Source organism: Psittacula echo, assembly GCF_963264785.1.
Source record: "Psittacula echo genome assembly, chromosome: Z".
NCBI classification, from domain to species: Eukaryota; Metazoa; Chordata; class Aves; order Psittaciformes; family Psittacidae; genus Psittacula; species Psittacula echo.
This window is the reverse complement of record NC_137742.1, coordinates 79,476,695-79,496,566: the sequence shown is the minus strand read 5'-3', so window position 1 is coordinate 79,496,566 and position 19,872 is coordinate 79,476,695. Positions and strand designations below refer to the sequence as shown.

Genomic DNA, 19,872 nt, shown 5'->3' with positions numbered 1-19,872 from the left:
GAAGGATTGTCATAGTGATAAATTGGGGTATTTTTCTTCCTTCTCCAGGTATTTTTTCCTGGAAAGCTCCTCTGATTTTATTTATTCAAATAAAAAGACTTTTATGGTTCATGGAGAAAGTACAGAACATCCACCACTTTCCCCCTCCCAGAAAGCCACTGTTTGAAAAGCTGGGCAAACTGCCTGAATTCTGAAATACTTTTCCTATGTGTGCTTTGTTCATGGTCCACACTGCAATTATATTTATAATTAATTTGAAAATGGCTTGAAAATAGATATTTCAATTCTTCTGATGATCTTTCATATCTCATGTAGATGTAAAATATACTAACCTATTCTAGTATTCCAGAATGCAATTACCTACCTAAATGAATGCAAAAAAGATTAATAATAGTAAAACAACTATATAATTCTGGTAATATAATTTTTTTTAAGAGAATGAGGAAAGGAGGTAGAATGAAGAAATTTTTCAAGATCCCAGAAGCAATTAAAACATCCTCAGTAGTTCTGTAGTTCTGTAGTGTGGTTTCTCCAGTGAAAAATTAAAGCCTTCACTGGAAAATGAACTTTTTTCTTTAAATATTTCTTCTGGAAATACTTTTTTTTTTTTTGTCAAGAACATAGTTTTAGTGAATTTTTCCAGCCAATTTTAATTAGCAATGACAGAAGTTATCTTCTTACAAGTTACAAAAAAAAAAAAAAAAAAAAAAAAAGGAAAAAATTGGCCAAATTTATAATTTCTAAAGTTCTGCATGCTCCCATAATTTAAGAACCTTTATTTTGTTAAATTAAAAGCCAGGTGGTAAACAGAGAAAGCGGCAGACAAAGAAACATGCCTCAAAAGGTAACTAACTTCTGCAACACTGATCGCATTTTCTCAAATTCCACGATTAATAGCTGAATCCTGTTATAACAGTCTACTTTTGAAAAATGGTGTAATTAGTAAATAATTATTAGGAATAAAGATCTTTATGGCATATTTATGGAAGCCGTCTCTAAATAAGAAAGTTTTATCTACTGAACACTTTTTTCTGGTTTATTTATTAACAGGTTGGATTATTTTAATTAAATTAAAAGTAAGGAGCCATTACTGAATTATGTCTTTTATATTACACAGGCCAAATAAACCCAAAAACATAACTGCAATACCTGTACAAGGAAATGAGCCCTATTTTGAAGAAATGCATCATTTCTTATTGGTATATTTAAAGTATCTTGTGTTTTTCCTTCTGGAAAGATGAGACTATTTCTTCTAGATGTATTTAGAACGCCATCTTTTGCTCTGTCAGGATCTACAGCTCCAGCTGGAATATACAGTGCAGTATAAACCAACCGCACATCTCCAACCACTCCTCTCTCCCTTGCAAAACTCAAGGATAAAAAGCGTCCAGTAGGATTACTCTCAATCTTCTGATTCTCCAAAGGATAAAATTTTATTAGGCCATAAACATCATCACTGTCCTGAATATAAAACAGAAGCTGCAAAACAGAAAACAGCATCAATTACTCTATGCTACAGTTAACTACACACCATAGTTTTCATGCTTTCACGAAAGCCTGTGGTGACTGTCATCATACATTTTCCTCTTTAGTGAATTGGCACTCAAGAAAGAAATCAGATCTACAGCCCCAAAGAATTCTTTGTACACAAGCAGCACAACAGTGACAGTGGCAACTGTCCACTATGCATCATCCATGTGCCAGATTGAGCTTTGAATAACTGTTTTTTTGTTTCAGCAGCTAACATGAATTATCTTAAAATGTTTCCAATTGTGAAAAATTTCATTTTATTTACCAAGTCCTTCCCAACCATTTTTGAGAAAGATAAAGTAGGGACTTGAGTCATAAAAGTGTAAGCAATGCTAGCCACCCTTTATTTAAAAAGGTTACAGTTTTAATCACCAAGGCCTCCTCCTGAAGCTGTTACTCTATGTAAAACACTCCAGTAATCATTAAGACAGCAAATGAGCAAGTGAAAATAACTTTCCTGCCTTCTCTTAGCAAAAAGTCACTTAAGAAAGCACTCATGCAATGCTACGTATACTGGGAATAATCTAAGCTGATTGCTACTGCATTAAAGAGGTCTGGCTTTGTACAGTACACTCAGCCAAATACTTTGGCTATGGCTCTGTATATTAAAGTTATATCAAGAATTAATTTGTTTGATTTTTATTGAAGCCCAAACACTTTAGCCAGTTTAGCCAATCAATCAGTGTTATCAAAATTGGCAAAGTCCTTTATTTGCTATTATTACCTCCCCCAAAAGAATTCTGAAAGCAGACTTACCTCAGATGGCTCACTGACTTCTGCACCTCCCTGTATTGTATGAGCTAAGAGTTTTAGAAGATAGGGCTCTGCCTCTTCTGGTATATCATCATTAATAATGTTCAGAGGAAGTGTTACCAGCATCTGTCCTTGATGAAAACATATCTCTCCAGTCTCTGGATATAGGTCTGCAGTCACAGGTGAGGGATCACTGCTATTTCGGATTATAACCCAGGTAACAGAAACATTTCCATGTGTTCCACCACTTCTTATGATTGTGATCCCCTCAAACCTATGTTTTTGAATGAAAACAAAACCCCACAATATAAAAAAAAAAAAATACTGGCTTGCTTAGGTGTTGATTCTCTGAAAGATTTACACTGACAAGTGGAATAAATGCTAAGTGCTGCAACTGATACTTGAGTCTGGCTCAAAGTTTGTGACATCATAACACACAGGGAAGCCTTTCCTAAGAATGCTTATTCATGAGCTCTCTGAAATGTCTTGCAAAATATTTTTTAGAACTTACTCTTTTACAGCAAGAAAGATACTGAGAAGTGAAGACAATGTTTTACATTTGTCTTGAGAAATACATGTTAAATTTCAGTAATCTTTTTCTCTGTTAACTTCCTAAACCATTTTATAAACTATATCAGAACAGTTGTCAGGCATGAACATTAAATAATGATTCTGAATGTTTCTGAGTAAGCTGATTTATTTGATGATGTCTCTGCTTGTTGAAAGGAGGTTGGACTAGATGACCTTTGAAGGTCTCTTCCAACCCAAACAATTCTATGATTCTATAATTTTTTGCCGCTGTATTAAAATATTGTTATAAATATTTATGATACTGGAAACATCATGTTTCCCACATCTGATAATCACATGACTACAAGAAAAAGTCTGGGAATCATGACTTACAAAAATTTAGGAACCAAGATTTATTTCTTTACTGTGTATGAGAAAGCAAGGTGAATGCTGAAGTGCTGGGCTTTACATACTGTGAAGTATTAATTCAAAACTGTTCTTAGTGTGAGACTGTCAATACTGTGTTATCAGTCCTGCCTGTAAAACTTGTACAAAGCTTTGATTTTAATCTCTCTGTAAAATTACAAATATTTAACTTAGTTTTAAGTTTAAACTATGTATTTTAGGGGAGGTAATCAACTTTTTTTCTTTTTTTAACCAAAGATTGCTTTTGTACATAGCAAATACAAAGATTTACCAGGGAAGGAAGCTGGGAATCTATTTCCCACTTGTATAAACTGGTGTGTGGCAGCATCATAACTTTATTGATCCAGCCTTTAGATTCAGGGTTTTTCAGTATTCTGATATAGTTAATAAATACATAGTTTTTACGTACAGTTCACACACAATAAAGTACTTCCTTTATAATTACACATTCCCACTTCCCTGAAATCTTTGTAGACATAGCTGATAATAATAACAATACACTAAGTGATTTCTACATTATATTTTCAGTAGTAATTTTATAATTACTTTCAATGAAATCCTAAGGATGCTTAACAATGCCAATCAAACCTTTTAAACTGATTAGATACTAGATTTGAAGATCTGTAGTACCTTGAAATTTGGTCTTCATCAATGATAACAGTCTGAGCAAACAGGATGCTGTTGATTGATAGCACTCCATACGGTTTATCATTGGGTTGGATGGTGACATGAACAACAGATGGATTAACCAAAACAGCATCTCCGTTCAAAGTGTCCTTAAGAAGCACAATCTGAAAGGTCTCCGCAATTTCTGGTATGGCATCATCAAGGATCTTAAACTTCACATATGTTTCATGAACTAGAGGTGGGAAAATAATAGTTGTATTTGGCTGCAGGTCTAGAAAGTCTACATTAAGCTGTGCATGTGCTGTTGAATTCCCAGTTATGATGGCATATCTCACAGAGACTTCATGTTCATCAGGTCCAATTAGGTTTCCACTCACATCCTTACCACAAATGACTTGAATTGTTACCACATCAATTTCTTCAGGCACCATATAAGCACTCTGAACAAAACGCACAGGACTGTCATTTTTCTTTATATTAATCTGAACGGAATTTTTTGTGGTGTTGATTTCAGCACCTCCCTCCACGCTCCTCAGGTAAACAACAAACAATTCATCATTTTCAGGTACCTGGAAAAATAATATTAGCAACTGGGTGTAAGTTACATCTTGTATGCCTGCACAACACTCTTACAGAGAAACATGTTTTATGTGTTTTGCATAAAAGGGAAATAATACAAACTTAACTGCTCGTTTCATATTAAAGCAAACAGAAGTCTTGCTTTTAAGTTTGGCTGAAAATACCTTCTCAATATTGAATGTTTCCATTTTCTAAAATGTACTTTCTGTTCTCTGGCAATAGGAAAAAAGTAGAAACCCAAAAAAAAGCAAAACAAAAACTAGGCAAGAATCAGAAAAAGCTATATCTTTCCAACTTGAGACTATGATGAGATCCAAATTCTACTTTTGGAAGCTAGCTCTATTTGGAGACAAATGTTCCTCCCAGTTATTTATATTTACATCTTGATTTTCTGATGTTGATACTCATTTACCCCTACGCATGCCTGAGAGAATACAAACACAACTTATGGACACAACTTTCCTTAGAAAAGGAACAATTCCTACATTCACACACACCCACATCCCCAGAAAAAATTACCATCACAGATCTGAGAAAGTGTTTTCTGGAACTCAGCTATTAATTAGGCTTTGGGATTTCTACAAATGACTGTTTAAAATTACATTTTATTTTTGGCTATTTCTTCTCCAGTATCTGATGCAGCAGACAATGAAGAATGGATTATAAACTGAAATTACAGAGGTTAAGATTGAGGTTTTTTTCTTTATATTCCTACATTTTATTCCCCACATTTTCATTTGCTAATCATATTTCACTGGAAAATATCATCATTTTATTGATATGTATTAGTAAAAGTAGATCTTTAAAAATAATTTATGATCTTTGCACCTCAGCCTTGCTGTGGACTCCTGGAAACTAGCATTCTTTGCTTCTGAGAGGAATGTCAGGACAATACTACTGATTTTTTGCTAATGGTAATGCTCTGTTATAAAGTTGACAAATCCTTTTCATGAACTTTTGTTTACTGAACTAAAAGAATTCTGAAAACCCTGCTGTCCAGTATTTCTTCTCTTTCACACTCATTTGTTAATTGGCCACCCTCAGATCCTTTTCCAGGGCTAAGAGAGTGGACATGCAACTACCTTTATAGTTGATGCTAATTCAATCCCTTGTTTGGCTTGTGGCACTTAAACTTGCATAATATAGTTGACTGATGCAGCAGGCTTTGTCAACATGAGATCTATAAGCTCTCAGTCACTTCTTTCTTGTACAACAGTTATTTTACCATAGAATAAATGCCAACTTACATTTTGTTTAGTTCACTCATTAATATACCATCTGGCACCACAAAAATGTACATTTAAGAGACAGTCAAAATGTATCCACAGTTTGTTGTTTTTGCAGTATACATCTTAGTATCTCATATAAATGGGCCATTCTGTAGTTATTAATGGCATCATGACTGACTAATTAAAAAACAGTCAAACTTCAAAGACAACAAACAGTTTAAAGGATTTCCAGTGCTGCCTTGCCTCTTTCATTTTTTCTTAACACAGTTCCCATTATTCCTCACTAAAAAAGGAAATATATATAATAAAATTACTGTAAATGTAGTGCTGTGGAGATCAGATCTACAGTCCCCTAGTTTCTGTAGGAAAAGGGCTACCCAATTCAGTACAAATCTTGTTTTGTTTTTTCTCCCAACTTCAGATCCTAAAAGCTCAAAGTTCTGAGAGCAACATTGGTTTCTTGCAAATTCCATTATCATCATTATCAATAAAGGGTTTTTACACAAATTTAACCTTTCTTGTATACCTGGGAGGACTTCCAGTGGACCAGCCACAGCTGTACAGACCAAACTCTGAGAAACAGAATTTGAGAGCATTTCTCAAAGGGGAAAAATAGCCCATCACATCCTCCCAAAAAGCCTAATGATTTCTTTCTGTGTATAAGTCACAGAAATACTACATCTAATCTGAAAGAAAGGTTTCTGCACACCAGTCCAGCATACTCTCTTAACATTAAAAATATCAGTATAGATGTGGAAACCCAGGTTTTGTAACTAACAGAAATATGCAATAAAAAAGGCTTACAGATTACTGTGGGGTTCTTAAAGGACCAAGGCCACATGGTGAGCAATTCCGATACCCTAAACCTTGTCATCATAAAGTAGGAAGACCTCTGATCTTTTGTATTTTTGGCAGGCATGAGCAAGGCCAATTATCTTGCTGTATCTCCGTAATCTTCCACTGAGGAAGTGCAGAGGTTGACTTATGCCAAGGTTGTAATTTTCCACTGTATTTTTAGAACCAGATGTTTAACCAGACGTTTAATCACAATCATAACCTGTTGTAAACATTAGCTTAGCTTTGTAAACCTAGGTAACCTTTAGATTAGCCAATCGAAGCTCAGTATCTAAGGCTACAACATGTATAAAAGGAGCTCTGTATCCGAATAAAATTTGGCAATTGCTTCATCACATTGATCATCTCAGCATTGTCCGTGACTCCTGCGTCAACAAGTGGCGCCCAAACACGGACCCTCAGATTGGTAACTTGCAAAGTCAAGTTTGAAAGTCCAACAGAAAAAGAGGGGGCGGAGAGCCGGTCGTAAGTCAGTGCTGCCCCGGCACTGTGAATCAGACGTCTGAAAACTTCGGGATCTTGCCCTGATCAGGTGAGCGGCCGGGGAGGAGATGGGGCACGCGCTATCCAAAGAGGAACAGGTGGTGGTGAAGCTCCTCCAACACATTTCTCTCTAAGAGAGGACTGCAGTATGATAGTGCCGCCTTACAAAGGCTGCTAAAACGGTCCCGTGATGGTGAGGTTGATAAAGGGACTGAAGATACCATTGGGCATTCCATGCTGTGGTGTTTAATTCTTGAAACTTTAAAAGAAATGAAATTGGAACAGAACGGAGCCTTTGAACTGGGGAGGCAGACCCCTCGGACTGGAACTGCTTTCTTGATTGTCTTCACAGGGTCCTTACACCACGTTCTGTATGAGGAACCGTACAGTGGAAATAAAGATTGTCTAGATTTTGTGTTTCAAATATTGTAATTGTATGGAGTTTGCTTGTGGGATCCCATGTGTGTGTGTGTGTGTGTGTGTTGAGGGCAGACGGTGTTTTGTGTATTTTTTGTTGTTGGGTTTGTGTAAAAGTTTTTAATGGGTAGCAAATTAACATTTTAGGCAAGAAAGGGTTAATGCAAAAGTGTGGTTGCTGGCAGGTATTTATGGCTGCTGCTAAGCAGGCAGGCAGCTGTAGCTTCACATTCCTTTTCCATCAGAATGCCTTTAAATCATTTTAATCCTCCTTCTCAAGAGCAGATAGCCTGGGAGAGGGGGTATGTTTGTGTCCTCCTACCTACAGATCCATGGTGGCTACCTGCAAAGTTTGTTAAACCTTGCCGTAAGCTGGACAGACAAGTGGAGAAACCTGATACCTCAGCTATAGGAGCTGACAGTAAATACCCCAAACAGAATGAGATAGAGGAAGAGAAAAATGAATGATTGCAGGACATCACTTGGGGGCAACTGAAAAGTAACAACTTGAGTATGTGTGCTTATAACGTAGCTATTATTAGAGGCTGTGATTTTGTGTATAAAACCACCTGTATTTACTAGCCAGTTACTAATGAGAAACTATAGCTTGTATTGTCTGGATTTGTTACTTGTAAAAGAGATGTTAGAGTATGCAAATTTGCACCAGCTGCTAGAAAATGCTACGACAAAAGCTAGAAAAATTCTAATATGATGGTAGTGTTATAAAGCAGGTAATGAAACAAATTAAGAGGGTGGGAGAACTCCACTGGTAAAAAAATTCTTTAACTAGTTTCTTGCTGTCATCAACATCTTCAACATGCTGCACAAGAAGCTGCACCAGTAGACCTGGACGAGAGCCCGAACATCTGGACTCTTATCAACCACAAACCTTGAAAGAAGTGAAAGGGACAAGTTGGGAAGAACCGGAGAAAGAACATCGGGTGGAACCGAAGAAAGAACAGCAAGATAACCTCTGAGGACTGTAAATTTTGAAACAGGAGGATGCTTAAGACAAGATAAAGAATGTGTAGTCAAGGGAAAGTGGAAGTGACAATGTAATGAGTTGTGATGACAAAGAACTATGTTTAGAAATAATTACTCAAACAAAGGTGCGTGGACAGTAATGTGATTGGCTAAAAGAGTGCATAGATATGGGTGTGAAATTTTGGAAGGAATGTGTTGCATAAATATGTCTAATCATTCGGAATCAATTCACAAAACGATAAGATGGTTGGATGACATGACCAGAAAATTAACTGTTGATGAATGGGGTCTGGATAAGTGGTTAGGCAGTTGGGGAATCACGGGCTGACTTAAAGATACTATCAAAGACATTTTGATGTTATCTGCATTTGTAATCCTAATCTTAATGGTTATTGCTTGTATCTTCCAATGTATACAACATATTATAGAAAAATCTGTAGAGTATCTGGATCGCTCAAGAACAGGAAGGGGGATTTGTGGGGTTCTTAAAGGACCAAGGCCACATGGTGAGCAATTCCGATACCCTAAACCTTGTCATCATAAAGTAGGAAGACCTCTGATCTTTTGTATTTTTGGCAGGCATGAGCAAGGCCAATTATCTTGCTGTATCTCCGTAATCTTCCACTGAGGAAGTGCAGAGGTTGACTTATGCCAAGGTTGTAATTTTCCACTGTATTTTTAGAACCAGATGTTTAACCAGATGTTTAATCACAATCATAACCTGTTGTAAACATTAGCTTAGCTTTGTAAACCTAGGTAACCTTTAGATTAGCCAATCGAAGCTCAGTATCTAAGGCTACAACATGTATAAAAGGAGCTCTGTATCCGAATAAAATTTGGCAGTTGCTTCATCACATTGATCATCTCAGCATTGTCGGTGACTCCCGCGTCAACAGATTACTACATATAAATGTATTTTTTTCAAAGACCAATATAAAAATTGAAAAATTTCATTAGCACCTATTTATGTGTTTCACAAGACTGTCTTTCTTTTATGAGTTTTATCTATTTTTAGCAATTTTTAAAACATATTTATACCTTGTAACCTATCTATACAAAAACATATACATTTATTCAATCTATATTTTTGTTGTGAATATTCAGTGTGTTATATTCTTTCATACTATCTTCTCTTCACATGCTTGAGAAACAGGTTAACAAAGAATAAACTGGATTCCTAGGCACTGTTAACTGAAGGCAGAAAAACTGCACAGGCATCATTGAGAATGTAATAAAAAATTTGTCATGTGAACAACATTATGATTAGATTCTTTTTGCCTAAACAATTAATAAAGACAAAAAGGATAGCCTGCATTCATTATGCAAATATAGCCTGAATTTGCAAGGCAGATAATTAGGAAAAAGCAGAGCACATTCAAAAAAGAAAAGAAAAAAAGTTTTCTATAGTTTTCTTTCTAAATTAAATAGCTTAATATTAAAAAGTTAAATATGGAAAGGTCAGTCTAGTAGATAAACCTGTATCTAGTCCTTGGCCATACAACATCATCCTTGGCCATGCAACAAGGACCTCAGTATTTCCTCTGAAAAAAAAAAAAAAAGTATAAAACTTTCCTGATTACACATTTACTGCAGTAGCCCCTAACAGGTCTAGTCAGAGCAGCCAGAATACATTTAGAAACTAAAAATATCCACTGATGAGAACTACAGAGGTAGTAGCATTAGAAGGATTAAAAATGAGGGCCATAAGGCTAAACTTTAAAATGACCTTATTAAGCAGAACCACTTTCAACCTTATTTAAACCAAGCATTTTTGTAACTTAGCACTCTAAGTTTTTCCAGAACAGCAGTTAACCTTCTACACATTCAAACCAAAAAGAAAGTCAGCTTGTACTTACCTGATCATCAAGCACTGTTACATTATAAATCAAGATTGACTTTCCAGGAGTAAATGTAATATTTCCTCTAGCTGGACTTAAGTCTTCTTCAGCTGGGTTTGGTCCATCGTTTATCTGCAAAGAATTGATTTTACAATGACAAATATATAAAACATGAATACAAATCTAGCACAAGTACAATAATCAATGTGTGACATGCATAACAAACAACTATCAATTTAGTCATCTCCTTCTCATAGGCACAAACATCCAGTTGTGAAAATCTTCTTTTTTCGGCAGATGGAGTAAACAAGAGTAACCACTCTGAAGAATCTATTTATTGCCAGAAAAAAGAGAAAAAAACCTACTTCCATATAGGTCTACAAGGACTCTTTGGGATCTACTGATGAGTAAGTGACTCTTTTATATAACAGAAAGGATATTTATTCTAATTTCATTTAAATAACTAATATTTCATAATAAATACCAAGACAAAATAATAGCAGTTGCTAGTTTTGTGTCCTTTCTATCTTGACCTGTGATATTATGGAAACTACAGTTAATACTGAAACCTATGAGGCAAGGAAGACTCTTAGAAACAAAACAAGACCAGACAACTGATAAAGAAATACTCATATGAAAGAATTTATGTGCAATTTTAAAGCAGAATCAGACCCAGATAAGAAAAAACAAGCCAAACAAAAATTCCGAAATAAACCCCACAAAATAACATTCAAATTGATGATGATGATGATGGCTTGGCTTCACGAGTGAAGATTTGGGAAGGGCATTACCCACACTCACTACAAGCACAATGCCTAAGGGCAAGTGGAATAGGCAAAACTGATTGGAGAAAAGCTGCATAGGCAATCAGGAAGATTCTGCACGAGACTGTCATCTCCTAGATCAAGCTCAAGTGACCAAAGGCCTGAATCGCCCACAGGCATGGTTGGATCTGCAGCTTCCAGTGCATCTTGTCACCTGCCATTTCGACCCTCGCCTGTCGCCACGTACATAATTACCAGCCTAAATATTCAAGGTGCTTAATTATTTTGAAAAGTTGAAGTTTCTGAGAGTTCAAACTGCAGTCTTAAAGAATTTTGGTAAATATTGAGTTTTCATACTTGCATGCTCTAAGTTTGCACAAGCATCAAAGGCTCACTCAGATGTTTCTTTATAAAATATAGATACATTTTGAAGAAATATTAAATAAGACATTTCTTACACACTTAATACACATTATCTTCTAGTAATAGCAACTAATGCTGTCTCAAATATCTTCCTAAGTGACAGAGAACACTCAATTTTCTCTAATGTCTCTTAATTTTTTCTCAAACAGTCAGATAATTATAATACTTTCCAATTGACAGGTATTATCTTTTCATTTTATGAAACAATTTTAACAAATGTAGACATAGGTATTTTGCCCCTCTTTCACTGTAATGAACACTTTGATAAGGTATGATTATAACCGCAAAGATTCATCCAACAGACTAGTGTATGAAGCCTTCTAGATAAACTCACCTCGAAAGTTACAGTGACTGTCCCGTAGGTGCCCCTCTCTCTAATTAGAGTGAGAGGCACAAATTCATTTCTGTTCCTGGGCTCATTCACTGTGATTAAGGCAGACTAATGAGGAAGAAAAAGGACAGGCAATCAGGCACAGATCAAATATCACAGCAGAAGGAAGAAACTGTTACCATAGAAATACCAAACTCCCACAGACAAGTTAATCCAATCTGCAAACCAGTCCACTGATGGCATACATTTCCTAGCAGCCAATTAGTTCAGCTAATAAAAAGCATTAAGGATTTCAGATAGAAATCATCACAAGTTATGCAAGTAGAGTAGGGTGTTTTTGTAAATTAACGTAATCAACATACACAAAGCACCAGCGTATTAGCACTGGTATTTATAGGAGTTCCTAATGCCATTAAAAATAGGTTTTCTCCATTAAAAAGTAATGTATTAGATAACTAGCTAAATGGGCTCTGCCTATTAAACTGTCATGGCTGAAAGATTTTCAAGAATTACACCAATTCATGGAGAAGCATGGCTTAGTACTGCCGAGCTAAAAAGTTCTTATGTTCTTGTGCTTTTTCAAGGAAGTCCTCCACAAATATTATAATGCTGACAATAAGGCATAGTTTCTCTTTCTACTAACACAAACTTTGAATTATTGCAAATACCCTTTGCAATACTAGAGTCACACCAGCATCTTGTTGCAGCTGTTAAACAATTCATATTATCAAGATGCTGTTCTCTCAGCTTGAAAGTAAAGTATGGAATTTCTTACTAAACAAGGGGAAATGTATATATTCTCAAGATTTCCAAATGGCATTTTTAGCTTTCTTATATTATTACTCCTCACTTCTTCTCTATGTATTTAGATCTTGACTTACAGATGTCAGGGGCAGTGGGACTTAAGAACTTTTAAGTTTTATGTTTAACATGAACATAGATATTCATTCAAGAGTGAGGGTCTCAGGCTACGCCTGAACACCTAAAAACATATAGAAGTATTAAAGCTGTATATATGTATGAATTACATACATATGTATGAATTACCTCTGGAGATGTTTTCAAAGATGTAACTCAGAATTAGTTTTCATTGGATTCAGCTGAGTAACTAAACAGCATCTGTGACAATTTCATCTTTATGTTTTCTAAAATTTTCACATATACCATATAAAAAGCCATACCATGTTGAAAGAAATTATTCCAAAGGCATTGTCATTTGATAAGATTGTTACAGTGACAGATTTGGGTGAGCCAAGCTTTATCGTTGCAGACGGTTTCTAAAATTAACAGAACAAAATAAGACATTACACATGGTGATCAGCAAAACACACATTTCAATTCACTTTTAAGAATAAATATTAGCCTGTAACAAATTGTACATCTTTTTGTTATATATTACAATGAAAATTACTTAAAGCAATAGAATGCACTGAAGTAATTCTTAATTATTGAGGAAATGCACTTTATACAGTCAACAACAAAATGCTTGAAACAAACTTTGTCAATGATGAATCATAGTTTGGCAATCTATTAGTAATACCATAGCAATGAGGAACTAGGTATGAAACATGTAGCACCGCCAGGAACTCCAAAGTTGTTCTTTTTTTCCTAATATTTAAATAAAACTGAAACTTCGAAGCTATTATACTGATACCAGCTAAAGGACACAAATCTTTAGTGTTGTGAAAAAGAGCTATGTTTACAAATCAAAGAAAGAAGGAAGGGAAAATAAGTGGGTTTAAGAATTTGGTTTAGGTGAGTCTTGTTTACCATCTTCTGAAGGACTGGTCTTTCTCTTTCTTTTGCTACTTCCAGGCATAGTCTATGCAGGAAAACAGGAAAGGCTGAATGTCTTCACAATCTAATGTCCACAGATGAATGCAGTGCCCACTACGTTCAGTTTCAGACTATGTCTATATGGTAAAGCAACACCACACACAGCAGTGGCAAAACCTTCTAAAGAGCAGTAAGCACCATCCTGGCTAATCTCCAGATTTTAGCTTTTACCTATTAGGATTCAGACTCATAAGATTCCCCTGAAATTTGTGGAATACAATTCATTTATGTCACATTACCTGCTGTTTTCTGGGGAAGAGATAAATTGAAAAATTGAAACTTACTGGTAGTGTCAAGTAAAATGTGAATGTCTCATCAGCCTCTGGAAGATCATCATCACAGACAGATATATACACTGTTCGGTTTGTCTCTGTATCAGGTATAAATGCAGCTGCGTATGTGTCAAAAAAGTCTCCTGTGTTTTCTCCATCAATCTGCAATAAATATACAACTGAATGCCATCTCTTTCTTCCCCCACTATCTTCTATAATATTATTCTGGACTCATTTAACAGACTTCACACATTCTTCTTTGCACATAAATCTCCCTGTAATTTCCCCATACTGTCATACAGTTAATTTCTGGATGGAAGGAATAGATAATAGCCCCTTGTATCCATGCTGAGTAACCAGAAAAACAAAACAAACACAACACTTCATTAAGAATCATTCATTACTTCCTTCCTTGCAACTGGGTATCTTTTGCATAATGCACCATATGACCAATTTTTTAATGGAAAAGCTGATCCTAGCAGAGATCTGGATACCTCATAATACCCTACCTGCACTGAACTTACCCTAATATGTAACTCCACCTTCCTGTCTCACTCTAGGGACTAGAAGAAGCCTCAGCATTCGATCTAGATTAACATTTTAATTGCCAAAATTGGCAAAATGAAGTCTTCTCTAATGAACAGCCCTGCTTTCCTTTCAGTCAGCAAAAGAAAAACCACTGATTCTACTGTGAGTGAGGTGGCCAGACGAGAGATTACAAAGGCAGCAGTGTCAAGACAACAAAGGGTCTAGGTTAAGTTTACAGTTGGAAGCTGAGACTAAATGGAGAGTAGCAATTGAACCTGCATAGCTGCCACACCTGAAACTACCATCCTTACAGGCACCAAAGGTGTGAATGAACCATTCTGAAAACTGCTATTTTTGCTTTGAGAACACTGAAATCAGAAGCTCAGTGAAGAGGAAACAAAGCATGGCAGGTATTTTTGTGGCTCTCACCTATCATGGGACATAATGGCAACTACTTTTAACGTATCTAAGCCAACACAAAGCAAATACCTCTTACAAAAACAGGCTATAAACATCCTCCTAAAAGAGCAGCTCAAAATATTAATGTTATATACAAATTTTGGAATTTCAGGTCCTTAATAAGGAAACTAAATTACTCTGCTTGTTACTTCAGTAAATAGCACTAGTTTCAAAGTACAGTCACATTTTCTCAAGGTTTTCTCCTCAGATATTAATAAAGTGTGAAATCCCTACAGATCAATTTCTATCCCTTGTAATTTCTAAGACATATGTTTTTCATATTTAGTTACAGGCAAATAAAACACTGTACAGGAACACAGAGAATTTCTTTTGTCTATAGTCAGTGGAAATCTATAAGCAGAACACTGCTATATTCTCATGTCATAGCACATAGATCTTGCTCCGTATGCATATGATCTAGAACACTGAGGGGGTTAAACTTCTAAAGGAAATATAGTTGAGATCATGCAAAAATACTAACCCTGATCTCCAAATGAACTGAACAATGTAATTTTTAAAATTCATAAGGAAATCTGACTCAGACTCAGACTGCAGATTCTACAAGTAATCTGGAACAGGAAAAATTGTTATATATCCACGTTTTCACTATGTGCTCACAGACACAATGCAGATCAAATAAGCATATCAGTATGGACTTCTACATGAGCAGTAGGAGCTGGCTCCTTGTTATAACATTTTGAAACCACTGATGCAACCAACAGGAAGTTACAGAAACCGGGTGTTGCTTCTTCAAAGTAAAGCATTGTTCCAGTGAGATACCACCCTTCTTTTCACTGGCTTAATAATGACAGGCAACATTCAAAACTTCCAAAAGATGCTCATATTTACTGAGAATATAACTGGCATAGTTTCTTACCGACACAATTGCTGTGATGTTAGCAGGCTTCCCTCTCCTTTCAATTACAAGACGTATAACAGTTGTACTTGTTTCATTAACTACAAATTCTGTTTGTCCACTGAACTTCACTTCTGTTTCTCCAGATGTGAAATGAATGAATAATGCTAAAAGCAAATAAACTAATAAAGAAGAAGAGGGCATCCCTATAGAAAAAGAATAATTAGAAATAAATTGTGAATCTAAAATACATAAAACATTCTCGGTTTGTCTTACCAATCCAGCCAACCCCTCTCAACCCTTCAAATACTGTGATTCTCTTGTGAGATTCAGAAATGAGATGAAAACATGCACAGGCCTCAGCTATAATCGTCAGATAATGTAATTAACACCTACATCTAATTCTATTGTCGTAATTTTAGTCTGGTGATTTTTAGGCAGCATTTATCAACTTCTTCCAAGTGAAGGTATAAGTAACTTCTTTTAAGAAAAGACAATGACATTGGCACAACTGTTTTTATTTTCAACCAACAAATAATTAGCTTAAAGATTGACAGTTCTATTTCCACTTTCTTTGCCTCTCTTTTGAAATAAACAGGAATTGACAAGAAGTGTGAAGGGTTGGATGTCTGCAGTCATCTCATAGACCATCTTCTAACATCAGACAGACCACAAAATTTTCTTAAACATTTTCATATTTATTTGAGACTCTTTTCAATGCCTCTCTTATTCCATGATTCTTTCATGTTTTCTTGTAATGGAGAATTACTGCAATGCATTTTCATTCCATTGTAACCTTTGCACAGCCAGAGCTTTATTTTTATTTTTTTGTGCATAATGCCTGGTTTTCTGTTGATAAGACAACTTAAAACTAAAGTAGTTTATTTCTCCTGCATTAGATTTATTTCTCCTACATTCTCCTACATTTCTCCTACATTACAGCTAGGTAATGTAAAATACAAGTTTAAATTCCAGTGAAGTCCTCAGGTGTTGATAGCATAAAAGACCTATTTTAGTGTGTAGTCACTATTTCATGTTACCTCTTCAAATTTCTGTACAAAAGATACAAACAATATTTTTGCAATTGCATAAGTAAATAAAATGTCACTTTGCTTAAAATTATACTTCCAAGTACCTTACCAGACAAATCTGGTAAATAATACCAATAATACTAATATTTCAGAATATATCTGAAGTCCAGAGCAGATTCTGAGTGGTTTATGCATGCAGTCAGGTAGCTTTAACCTCACACTGAACAGGGAAAAAGCCTTCAAACCACTAAAGTTAACACACCTTCAGAAAGACTTCAAGACTTTGTTTTATCTTACAATAAATTCTGTCTGGGCAAGGGTTAATTTTACATTGTGAGAACTCGAAATAAACTGCTTTCAGGCAAGTCCATAGACATAGCTGTTAGTTGTTAGTACAGTCAAGATAATCATTAGTGTCTTGCAGAATTCCTACAAGCAAAGACTGCCAGGATAACAAAAATAGCTGATTTTAATTACTTGTAATAAAAAAATCACCTAATGCTGTACAGAACATCACAGAGGGAACACGCAAGCAATAAAACCAAGTGCAAAAAACCAGCACCTAACCATTTTCCTTGTGAAAACAATTATCCCTTTAGCAACGTATTTGAATGGAGTTCTGTGATTTCTGGCAAAATGTCACATAGTAAAATAATTTTGCTGCAGAACTTCACACCGCCATATACTTTCATTACCATCAATACAGCCCTTCAAGATATCCATTGCTCCTATTGGGAATTTAATATGTAACCCTTTCAGGAACAATGCTCAATTCCTATATATTTAGTAATTCTAGCACAGAAAAAGATTACAGTAGGAAGCAAAAATAAAACATCCATTAAACACCTGGGATTTAACATTGTCAGCATTCGTAAAGTTGACTGTATTAACTTGAAAGATGGTTTTGCTGGTTTTATGCAGAACTGCTCTGAAAAATACAGACCTTCGAGCTGGAAAGAGAACAGTTGTCTAACCTTTGTAAACTCTGAGACAATTACACTGTCTGCAGATGCAGGCATCATACATACTAAGCTGAGGAATTTCTTGACCTTTTAGCTTCAATTGTTACCTTGTCATAGACTTCATAAATGTCTTCCCACGGTACACGCTTCTAGTAAATAATACTGAAAACATGATCCTTGAGGGCAAGAATACAAAGTTTAGAATTACTTGAATTCTATTACTTCTACTAGACAGCATTCCAAAACTATAGGATTACTCCAGTGGAACAAGAGAGGTTTCATAATCATATATCAATTATTTAGCTGGTGTGTATTTTTCCTTGTTACATTATTTGTACTAAGATTTACTCTGTACAGACTTCCAAAAGTAGTTTTTGTTCACTTTATATAAACTCAACTTTGAAAATCACTCTTCTTTTTAAAAATTGATGTAATATAGTAAAAATATCATAAATCAAGACTTAGAGAATGCAGAACAAATTTATTCAAATTGCTTAAAAAGATACTATAGGTCACAGTATTTTACTTTATTAAATATGAACTCAGTTTACACACTAAATTCTTCCATAAATTTATATGGATCACAACTGGTTCCTTATTAACTGCACTGCACAAAGATCAGCAGAAGCCTTTGCAAGATTAGGGAATAAAACATAACTCTTCCCACTCTTCCTCACCTCAGTATGTCACTAGTGAGTTTACTTTAAAAAAAAAAAATTAAGCTGAAAGTCTAGTCCTTGTTCACTGCTAAACTTTGGTCAACTTTGCATTTTGTACATCAAATACTCCCTCTGCTTCAGCTAAATATTACTGAGTTCAGTTCTCTCAATCCAGGATATTCAGTCAAGCTTTAAAATTAATTAATGAGTCAAAGTCATTCTAACGTATCTGAAACAACAACAAGCAATGGAGTATTTTACACCTTCAGGTTATGTACAAGTCAATGGGCCAACTATTCTGTTACCATGTTCTGCCTAAAGCCATTTCGAAGTAGTTGTAGTTGATGTGTAGGATCTGTAGTAGTTTAAAGCAATACTACATACTGAGGCCTAGAGGATGTTTGTAGGGGTTTATAATAAAAGTTTCTGGAATCAGGAACAAAAGGAAATATGTCTCAAAAATTATCTAGACATTTTAATGGTATTAAAGAATCTTAAGTCTAAAAATCACACTCTTCAACCATATAATTAAAAAAAGGTAAAGAAATCTAACACAGGATTCTGACTGAATATCCTGGATTGAGTGCATTTTATAGCGCTTTCTGAAGAGCATCTGTGTTTCCCTGAGGGGATTTCCCTAAATCCTAGTGTAGAACCTAGCAAAGAATTACTGATTACTCACAGTAACTTCCACAGTAATGTCACAAATTATGGGAATACCATTTCTATGTGTTGCCCAGTTGAAGCCAAGGAAAGATGGGTGTATTAAACTGGTGTTTCTCGTAACTGATGAATAAGCAGGATTAGTTTACTTTTCCTGCTCAGTTTCTGAAACAAATTTCAGATGAAATTTTAAAGTTTATAAAGAATGATCTTTTCTGCAGACTTCTATAAAGAATGAGAAGTCTTTCCTGCAGCTTTTTACACTGGTTTCCACACTTGATAATATAAAACACTTAAGAATTAAAAGATCTCCTGGCCCTTTTCATTGAAGAATGAAGGAACCTACAGGCTAGTGGCACATGGAGAAATCAAGAAGGGAAATTAAAGGGCTGCAGAAGATTCCAAGCCTGAAATGAAATGAGTATAAAATGCCAGATATGGAATGGAGAATGGTAAAAGAAAGGGGAGTTCTCTAAGAAAGAATCAGATGGAATGAGGGATTAAGAACCCTGTACCTCAGATTTGCCATTGCTGATCAGGAGAAGAAACAAGCAGGTATGCTGAAGCAGCACTTCTCCCACCTAGTAGCTACAACTAGATTACTACCGCTCATCTTCACACAACTCGCTGTAGATTGCTAAAGGCCACAGACACATGAAGCAGAGCATGTGTAAAGCCCAGTGCACTTTTCACTGCCTGTCCTTGTCTACTCCCCGTGATTACAAATATCCAGCCAAGTAGAACATTCAAAAACTGGCATGCCTAGTACTCTGCATTGAGTACAGCATTACAGCTATCAACGGTTGCCAAAGAGAAGCCTATTCATAGCAGAGATGTCAGCACCCAGCAGCATCTTT

At 35.5% G+C, this 19,872-nt stretch overlaps 1 protein-coding gene across 1 annotated transcript in view; it reads right to left on the bottom strand.

Annotated features, from left to right (window-relative positions):
• Positions 1-19,872, bottom strand: part of ADGRV1 (adhesion G protein-coupled receptor V1) — a gene marked incomplete at its 5' end in the record, with an annotated part of 292,106 nt that overhangs the window by 264,989 nt on the left and 7,245 nt on the right. Inside the window, 8 exons of the mRNA XM_080638347.1 lie at positions 1,150-1,479; positions 2,287-2,557; positions 3,850-4,415; positions 10,250-10,363; positions 11,753-11,857; positions 12,931-13,026; positions 13,870-14,019; positions 15,722-15,906. Coding sequence (XP_080494473.1) covers positions 1,150-1,479; positions 2,287-2,557; positions 3,850-4,415; positions 10,250-10,363; positions 11,753-11,857; positions 12,931-13,026; positions 13,870-14,019; positions 15,722-15,906 — 1,817 coding nt within the window. The remainder of the gene's footprint in view (positions 1-1,149; positions 1,480-2,286; positions 2,558-3,849; positions 4,416-10,249; positions 10,364-11,752; positions 11,858-12,930; positions 13,027-13,869; positions 14,020-15,721; positions 15,907-19,872) is intronic.